Genomic DNA, 9,834 nt, shown 5'->3' on the forward strand with positions numbered 1-9,834 from the left:
GGCTTTCAGAAGGCTTATGACCAAGACCTGCATATGGGATTAGCATGTAAAATTAAAGCACATTGAACTGCGAGTTGTTTGTTCAAATGGATAGACAACTGATTGGCTGACAGGAAACAAAGAGTAGGAATAAGTGAATCTTTCTCTGAATGGCAAGGAGTGACTAGTGGGGTACTGCAGGGATCAGTGCTAGGACCCCAGCTATTCACAACATATGTATGAATGATTAAGATGAGGGAACTAAATTCGCTGGTGACACAAATCTGGCTGGAAAGATGAGAAGTGAGGAGGGTGCAGAGATTCTTCATTGTCATTTAGACAAGCTGAGTGAGTGGGCAAATGCACTATTATGTGAATAAATGTGAGGTTATCCACTTTGGAAGTAAAAACAGGAAGGTAGATTATTATCAGAATGGCTATAAATTGAGATGGGGTAATATGAAATGGGACCTGGATGTCTTCATATACCAGTCACTGATGATAAGCATGCAGGTGCAACAGGTGATCGTGAAGGAAAATGATGTCCTTCATAGTGAGAATATTTGAGTACAGGAGACAGGATGTCTTGCTGAAATTATACAGGGCCTTGGTGAGACCACATGATGAATATCATATGCAGTTTTGGTCTCCTTATCTGAGGATGAGTGTTCTTCTTAGAGGGAGTGCGGTGAAGGTACACCAGTCTGATTCCTCATATGTCAGTTCTGCCATTCTAGCAGAGGTTGAATCAGTTAGGTCAGTATTTGCTGAGGGAGAAAATGAGGGGGAAATCTCACAGTAACCATTAAAGTTTAAAAGGACTAGACAGGGTAGTTACAGAAAGGATATTACTGAAGATGGAGGAGTCCAGAACCAGGTGTCACAGTCAAAGGATACGGGGAAACACCATTTATGAGTCAGGTGAAGAGACATTTCTTCACCCATAGTGTGAGCCTGTGGAATTCGCTATCACAGAAAGCATTTGAGGTCAAAACATTGTTATGATTTCAAGAAAGAGTTGGATAGAGCACTTGGGGCTAAATGGATCAGAGGTTATGGTGGAAAAGTTGGATGATCATCCCTGATCATAATGAATGACAGAGCAGGCTCAAAGGGCTGAATAACCTACTCCGTATGTTTTCTATGTTTCTTTGTGACCTTTTGTATTCTTGTATTTGTACTATCTTCCTTACATAAAGAAATCCCAAAAAAATTTCATCACAAATTCAAAAGTTAATTTTCCTCCATGATGGCATTATCTAATAATGGAGTTAGTTAGAATGGAAAAGAAAGTGAGTCTCTGAAAATCATGAAGTAGTCATCTCAGAAATATCAAAAGAACCCTTGCAAGTAAAAAAATATTTTTATCCCTAATGGATAGCCATAAAGGGTGGAATATCAAAAGTAAACATTAAATGATCACTCTTCTGAATGCTGTATTGTAAGTATGCTAACACTATAATGTTTTTGAAAAGTGTAGGTAATATTCAGATAATTTTACTGTTTTATGTATCTAATGACTGTAATATTGCATGTGATTAACATTCATTTATAACTGTAAGTTGGTGTTCAAACCTAGAAGTGTTCCAGAGGAAGAAAGGGAAGAAAAATACATAAGGATTGTCACAAGCTCACTTCTGGCTCTGAAAAAGCTACTTGACCTTCTCCCTGAAAATGAGAATGTTGTCCTGAAGAACAGACTATTGGCTATTCTATCACCGTCCAAGTTCTGGAAATACAGCAAACACAAAACCCCACAGGTTTGGCTTAACCATTCTCTGGTATATTAAACAAAATAATTAATTATTGCAATAATTTAACAAATATAATTTTACCTATTACATGAGAAACTGAGCCCCTCAACCTTGTGAAACTTCGCTAATTTAAAGGTTTTCCAAATTTTAATTAAATAGTGGTTTTCCTATTCATAAAATGGTTGTTTTATCAATTCAATTAAAAGTCAAAGGATGCTGGAAAGTTGTAGCACTGAATTGCTGGACTTCTAATCTGTACCCCTCAGCTTTGAATTTGCTTTGATTTAGATAACCTATGGTGCAGTGATTGAACATGTATCTTTTGACAACAACGGTTCTTGGGCAGAGGAAAATAGCAGGACTAGTTCAGCCCACAAGTTTGCAACAAACAATGCCCAAAGTCCAAATTGCCAATTTTGTAAGAAAGCTTGGTAGGAGGTAGAAACATGATGATAGTAAATGAGATTTGAGAAGAATTTGTTTATAAATATTGTTATCTAAAACTGTAACATCAGAACATTGTTTTGTAGAGACTTTATCTTGCCAAAATTAATCCTTCAATTTATTCCTAATTGTAAGCTTTATTTTTAGAACAGTCAGTTGAAAATAAGATTGGATTTTCAAAGGATGTAGGACAACTGGGGGAAATAAAACTCCCTGATACAGGAAAATTGATTGTTTAAGAGAATTTGTGTCTTGTTTTATAACCTTCATTCACAATAATATAACCTGATGATGGCATGGTACATTTTACTGACCACTTGAACTTTGTAGATCAGAATTAACCTTTTGGTATCCAATGCAAGGCATTTATATTAATATCTTTATGGAAATGGTGAGATTCTAAAACACTTACAGTATTTTTTTTTAAATTTGTTAGATCCGCTCAGCTTTCTTTGAATTGATTATTGCTTTTTGCCAATACTTGCCTGAGCTGATGAAGTTTGAAGCTGCACGAGTGTGTCCCGCTGTGCTACTGAATATAGATGACATGGATCCAGTCGTATGCCCTTCTGTGTGGGCGGCAGCACTTTATGTGCTCACCTGTATTGAGGTAACACGAAACTTAAAATCAACAATTCAGGCATAAAAAGTATTATTTTATTGTTTTTTAAAAATGCATTGCATTATATTATTGTAAAATAGAAAAAGAATGTTTGTGTTAATATTTTGGTGAAGAAAATTTGGTGTTCTATTTTAAAATAAAGATTAATTATTTAAGCTGGGACTCTGGAATTCCCACTGAGTCAATGGGTTCAAGTAATTTGTAATAGGGTTCCATTTAGTTTGTAGTGAATGAATTGGTTTCATTATGGTCGCAGTATCCCTTGGTTAGGTGGAGAAGTTTTGCCATGACTTTTTCTTTTAATCATTGTCTGATAATCCCTGCTAGAATTAGGTCTGTGTGTATGTCAGCTGACAATGGTATCATGTTCAGTTTTGGCACTTGTGTTTATCTCATAGGCTATGGGTACCCTCTCTAGCTCTCATTTGAACAATGCCCATTTGTGGAGGTATCAGAGGACTTTTATTAAACATCATCCTGACAAAAAGGGATGAGAAGAGGAGCTGTGAAAAATTACCCAAACAAAGTCTATTCAAATTTGCTTTCCTTCGCTTCTCTCTGAGATTGCCCAAAGTGAGGATGTTGCTCAGATCATCTTAGGTAACACTAAAATTTGTTGAAAATAAAGAATGTCCCAGTTTTTTGTCAACCTTGGGTGGACCCTTAGCTGGAAAAAAGAACATTGAGTGGTTTGTGACTGAAGACAACAAAGCTACAGTTTCAGAATCAAATGTTCAAGTTTTTTAAAAATAGATCAGGAGCATATATGGTTTTGATTGAAATATTTTGTTATTATGCATTTGTTAAAATGGCACAAAAAAATCAACATACCCTATTTCCTATCTATCCTTCTTGCTTGCTGATTTAGATTAAATAGAACAAAGTACAGGCTCAAAGTCTTGTAATCTGTGTTCTGTGTCACAGTTTGTCACGTTGCGCCTCTGAGGTCAGATATTTATTTTTCACTAATCATGATGATTTTATCAGCAATTTTCATAGATACCATCACAATACAGATAGTTTTTATTATAACAATTTAGATTTTGAAATGTAAGTAAGTTAAGATAGGAGATGTTTAGTAATATCATTACAATTGCTTTTTCCTGAGATTGTAATAGCATTTTTCAATGTGCTATTTAAGATTAGTGCAATGAGGTGACAATGTCAATATTTTGGTATTCTGGTTCATGTGGTTGCAGAGAAATTGTTTCCAGTGAATTCATGTTTGCCATCCAGTATTACAATATTTTAACAACGCTGCTTTATTTTATTTACGGTTTTGTTAGGATTGCTGGGTCCATGTAAACGCAAAGAAAGGAGTTTTGCCAAAGTTATGGGCAGTTCTTAAAGAAGGTGGTCGTGGCCTGGCTACTTCTGTTTATCCAAGTCTTTTACCATTCATCAGCAAGATACCCGAAGAAGTAATTGGATCAAAGATAGAGTTTTTCACTCTGTTCTTCAATACTGTTAGCAAGGGGTATGATTTGTTTAAAAATTTCAATCAACAGAGCACTGCATTATAATGTTGTTTAGCTATTTACAAAGCAGCCTGGCCTGGAGAAATTTAAATATTTTAAGTGATGTTTTGCAAAGAAGTGTACGCAACTCAGAAAATAGATTGCTGGAAAAGGCAACAATGATTTTAAAGGATAATTGGCTGGATCATTGATATAGCATGCTGCTATTTTGTTTCCAGTTCTGGGTTAAAGTTCAACATTGTCCTGTCTCTCTGTTTATCCTAAGAGCCCAAAGTGAAATAAGCTAGGGTAATTTCAGCACAAAAAGTGACAGGTTAGTCGTGGCTTGCATAGACCTTTATGCTACGCAGCCTTTGATAATAATGCATGAGCCCTGTCATCAAAGGCAGTGAAGATTTTGCACTCTGCTTTTGGCAGATTTATTTGTTTGTATATATGAATTAGGAGCAGGAATAGGTCATTCAGCCTTAATTAGATTCATTGTTCACTGATGAAGAGAATTTTAAAAAAACAGCCTTCTCAAAAAACTCATCTCTTCACTCTTTTTTTTAAATGGGAGTTTAAATTTGGGTTCCCTACTCTCCCACGAGTACAAACAACCTTCAGAATTCACCTTGTGAAGTCCCCCAAGATCTGGTATGTTTGATCAAGGTAGTCTCTCATTCTTTTAAATTCCATTGGTTGCTGACCCAACCTGTTCAATCTTTCCTCATAAGATAACCCCTTCATTCTGGAAATTAGCCGAGTGAAGCTGCTTAGCGCTGCTTCACATGCAATTATATCCTTTCTTATGAGAGGAAACCAAAGTACTCATATGTGGTCTCACCAACATCCTAAACAATTGTAGCAAGGCCTCTTAACTCTTATGTTCCATTCTCCTTGCATTTCACAATAAATTTTCATTTATCCTCCAGTCTACTTGCTCAATCTGCATACTAACTTTTTGAGATTCTTGTTTGAATTTCACAAACCTTATCTTGTGTATTAAATATTTGGGAAACAACCTATGGAAGTCCTTATGGAAATCCAAATACTTTGCATCTATCAGTTTCCCTTCATCTAGCCAACAAGTTACATTGTCAAAAAATCTAAATCTGTCAATCCAGGTTTCCCTTTCAAAGCAATGTTGCCTTCTACTCATACTATGTTTTTCCAAGTGCACTGTTAAGACTTAATCATAGCCTCCAGTACTTTTCCAATCACTGGTGTTATGTTAATTGGCTGCTAGTTCACTGTTTTCCCCTTCTCTCTTTTCCTGATCAGGAGTGTTCAATGAGGAGTGTAGGAGGGTTTGCCAGAAGCAAAATGAGGCAAATCTAAAAATCAGGTGCCGATCTTTGAAGTTACAACAAAGGGCTACTTACATGCCAAACAGTGTAAGCAGTTGCAAGAGACAAGGCTAAACAATTGCACAACTAACAGTTCCGATCTAAGTATTGCAATTCTTCCACGTTCAGTTGTGATTGGTGATGGACAATTAAACAGATAACCAACATGAAGAGGATTCACAAATATCCTCATCGTCAGCAATGGGGAAGTCCAGCATATATAAGTCATAGAAATTATAGAACCCCTACAGTGTGGAAACAGGCCATTCGGCAAAACAAGCCCACACCAACCCTCCGAAGAGTAACCCACCCCGACCCTATTCCTCTACATTTACCCTTGACTAGTGCACCTGACCTACACATCCCTGAAACACTATGGGAAATATAGCCTGACCAATTCACCTAACCTGCACATCTTTGGATTGTGGAAGGAAACAGGAGCACCTGGAGGAAACCCAGGCAGTCACCCAGGAAGAATGTGCAAACTCCGTGCAAACAGTCACCTGAGGCTGGAATTGAACCTAAGTCCCTAGCGCTGTGAGACAGCAGTGCTAACCACTGAGCCATGCAAAAGACAATGCTGAAGCATTTTCATCCATCTTCAGCCAGGGATGGCTAGTGAATGATCAGTCTCAGCCTTCACCTCAGGTCCCCAGCATCATTGATGTCAGCTTTGAACCAATTAGATTCACTCCTTGTGATTTCAATAAATGGCTGGAGGCACCGTATACTTCAAAGGCCATGCATCCTGACTGAATTCTTGTAATAGGTACTGAAGATCAGTACTCCAAAACAGACCTCATTCCGAGACACGCTGTTCCAGTGCAGCCACAAATGCTGAAAGTTTCCAATGTGGAAAATTGACGAGGTATGTCTTCGCACAAAACTCAGGACCCATCCAACCTGATGGCTGTTGATGGGCCATAATCTTGGAAATGCCCTTTTGGCAATGGGCATTCCTACATGCAAGAAGTGCAAACAGCTCTCCACAACCTTCTCTAGAGCAGTAGAATCTCTGTATGCCATGAGTGAATTTAAAAAAAATCTGATGCCCAGCCTGATGTGAATGTTGCAGAATCTAGGTCAGCATGAAAAATCATAGCCAGTGCATGTACTGGATCTCTAGTGTTTATTTTGGAACTCTGGGAGGTAGGCCATCAGATCCTGGGGACTTTTCAGATATTAGTCCCTTGAGTTTCTTCAGTACTTTTTCTTTACTAATAACTAATTATTTTAATTTCGTACTCTTATTAGTCCCTAGGCTATAATATATTTCTGCTATCTAACCTGTATTTTACTGCAAAGGTGAGGACAAATGTATCTGCCATTTCCTCAGTCCATGATGGTTTATTTTGTCTCTGCAGCTAAGGGGTCAACATTCCTTTTTGTTATTCTATTCCTTTTTATATAGTTATAAAAAATCTTGCAATCTTTGTTTTTGATATTCCTGACTCCTAAACACACTCTGTACCTTTCCCTTTTTATCATTGTTCCCTATTGTTATTGAATTATAGTATAAAAGGAAAAAAATAGGTCAGAATACAAAATGATGCACTTAGAATTGAAGGTGGCTGAGGATTAAGACACAACACTGGGGAGAGCAGAAAGTCAGACCATATAGAAATGTCACATTACTACATTGAGCTGAATATTAGAGCAGAACAACCCTTGCTACTATCTGACCAGTGCTCTGCCATATTGCATATATCGTAATGTTCAGAAAAGACAGTTGAGTCTGTTTCCCACCTTCATGTTTATGCTCCACAAGAGCCTCAATCTGAGCCTGCTAATGTAATATTCCATTTATTCTTCCTTGTGTCTCTTCAACTATATAGATATGTTTCATCCTGATTACTCCTTGTGATAGTATAGTCCACTTTCTGATGTCACTGGTATACAAGCCTCTTCTGAATTTCTTACTGGATCATTACATCTGGAAATGTACATTTTAGCCACCTAAAATTGAAATGCTACTCGTAACGCTAAACAGCACTTAGAGATTTGTGCATTTTATTGAATTTAATGAAATGAAGCATGATAGTGTAGCAAATTGAAACTCGAGTATATAATGCCTTTAGCTGATGGAGAATGCAACTTCATTCAGTACTTCACAGGTTGCTTTTTCTTAGCCCCATCTTTGAAGTGAATGCCAAAGGAAGCTGACAGATTCCTTACAGAAAATAAAGAAACATTTGCAAAAGAAATGGACTTGGATTGCACTTCAGAGTTTACAATTTATCTGAGATAATTTAGAGAATAAATATCTCCTGTTATTTTAAAAAGATGTCCTTTTGTTTTTGATTATTAGATTACAGAGCGAATGTGCCTTGATGAGCTGCAGTGAGAGTTCAGCAATTGTATCAGCATTCATGGAATGCTTATGCTTCACTGTGCACCAAAATCTTGGAAACATTGAGGATCACCAAAAACTCCAACAGATGCTCATAAATGAACAGGTATATGAAAAACTGAAGGAAACGTTTCTTAAAAATACTGAAAATTTACTTGCTAAAGTTGAAAACAAAAAGGGATCTGGAAATTGGAATCTTTTATCCATTGATTAGCACTTTTACACATCTTAATGTATCAATTCACCCCAGGTTTTCATTTCTTTGAGACATTTTTCTTATTCCATTCCCTTTTTGAGTTTCCTTGAGAATTGCAATATCCTTAACTCAGGGAATAGGTGTATACCCCACTTAACTACAAGGAACAAAAACTGGTATCTTTTCCTTTCATTTAGTGCATCTGGCCACTGATGCTTCCCAATACTAGGTGAAGTTGGTAATTGACAATTACCTGCAGCCAACGATACATTTGCCCTAGCATGCTGGGAAACAATAGACAGCTTCATGACTTTTGAATTTGGCTTTCATGACTCTTTAAAATTCATCCTTGAATTTAGTTTTGTTACAAATGCAAAATTTATGAGATTATGGTATTTTAGGACGAAATCTTTAAGGTAAAGTAAACAAAGGACTGGTAAGGCAACCTGCTCTACTTTTGGGTTTTTCAACTTGGTTGCTCAAGGAGGACCCAGGTTGATTTGCTGGGAAGAAGAAGGTTCTAGATATTAACATCTATAGATAATGGAGAGTAGTTGTGCCGTTTATAGGTCAATTCTCATGGAAATGTTTGGAATGTCAGCTTTATAAGCTTTTGTACTTATAACTGCCAGTATAATTCCAAGGTAGAATGGTCTAAGAGGTCTAGAGAATAGTTAACCAGCATTTTTGCTTGGATGCTTGATCCAACTGATGCACTTTGCAATAGAGACAGTCTTTGGGAGGGCAAGTTCACAGAAAATCATTATTATATTGAGTTACAGTTTCTAAGATATCACTCAACCTCTTAGGCACAAGACAGCATGCAAGAGAGACCCAGAAAAGTAAAATGCCTCCTTTATCAGTAAAGATAAAAGTAGAAATCTCACAATGGTAGGTTACAGTCCAACAGGTTTATTTGAAATCACAAACCCCAATGCTCCAAAAGCTTGTGATTTCAATTAAACCTGTTGGATGTTGTGAGATTTCTGACTTTGTCCACCCCAGTCCAACACCGGCACATCCACATCAAAGGTAAAAGTGACAGGAGGACTTTTTTTTCTGCAGTAGAGAGCAGAAGTTCCATTCCAAGGCCGTGATTCATATAAAGGCCACCTACTGGTGGTGCATAAAGTACATGTAAGCAAAAAGAAAGCCAGGATCATTGTAAATGATGGAAAGCAGTAGCCAGTCTCAGGACTACAGGAAGTGTGCGTTTAGAAACGTTCTTTGTTTTTTTTTTGAAAAAAATGATTTTTAAAATAAAATTAAATGCACAAAATGGAGAAATGGACGCTTGCTCCTCTGCTCCCGTTGCAGGCCTACCAACTTTTGTCCCTATTCACACCAGAGTCTCAGCCCTGACTTTGCCTTCCCAAACTCCACATCAGCAGTGCATGTACTGATGATATCATTGCTGTGTACAGAATGCAGTTATGTCATAGGTGCATGTGCATACGCTTTGTGTAACTTATCCTCACTGACTATGTTATGCATGTGAGGTGGTCAGTTTAGTGTTCTGGATAATCACACCTTAATACTGAATTTGTTTACTCACTGTTGCTTTTGGTTTGTTACAGTAGAAATATTAAATCTTGAAAGTCTTTCTGTGTGATCCACTGAGTTCCTGAAAATGCAAATATCTTCTAAAAATTAGTGGTTTCTAGGCAGATTATAGCAATATTT

General features: G+C 37.1%; 1 protein-coding gene across 1 annotated transcript in view; it reads left to right on the top strand.

Annotated features, from left to right (window-relative positions):
* ltn1 (listerin E3 ubiquitin protein ligase 1) overlaps nucleotides 1-9,834 on the top strand; it is a 165,718-nt gene that overhangs the window by 34,022 nt on the left and 121,862 nt on the right. The window contains exons 6-9 of the mRNA XM_043700680.2: nucleotides 1,559-1,739; nucleotides 2,614-2,787; nucleotides 4,086-4,276; nucleotides 7,914-8,061. Of these exons, the coding sequence (XP_043556615.2) occupies nucleotides 1,559-1,739; nucleotides 2,614-2,787; nucleotides 4,086-4,276; nucleotides 7,914-8,061 (694 nt within the window). The remainder of the gene's footprint in view (nucleotides 1-1,558; nucleotides 1,740-2,613; nucleotides 2,788-4,085; nucleotides 4,277-7,913; nucleotides 8,062-9,834) is intronic.

Source organism: Chiloscyllium plagiosum, unplaced genomic scaffold (genome assembly GCF_037043375.1).
Source record: "Chiloscyllium plagiosum isolate Xiang-an unplaced genomic scaffold, Cpla_swu_hap1 HiC_scaffold_12, whole genome shotgun sequence".
Classification (NCBI taxonomy): Eukaryota; Metazoa; Chordata; class Chondrichthyes; order Orectolobiformes; family Hemiscylliidae; genus Chiloscyllium; species Chiloscyllium plagiosum.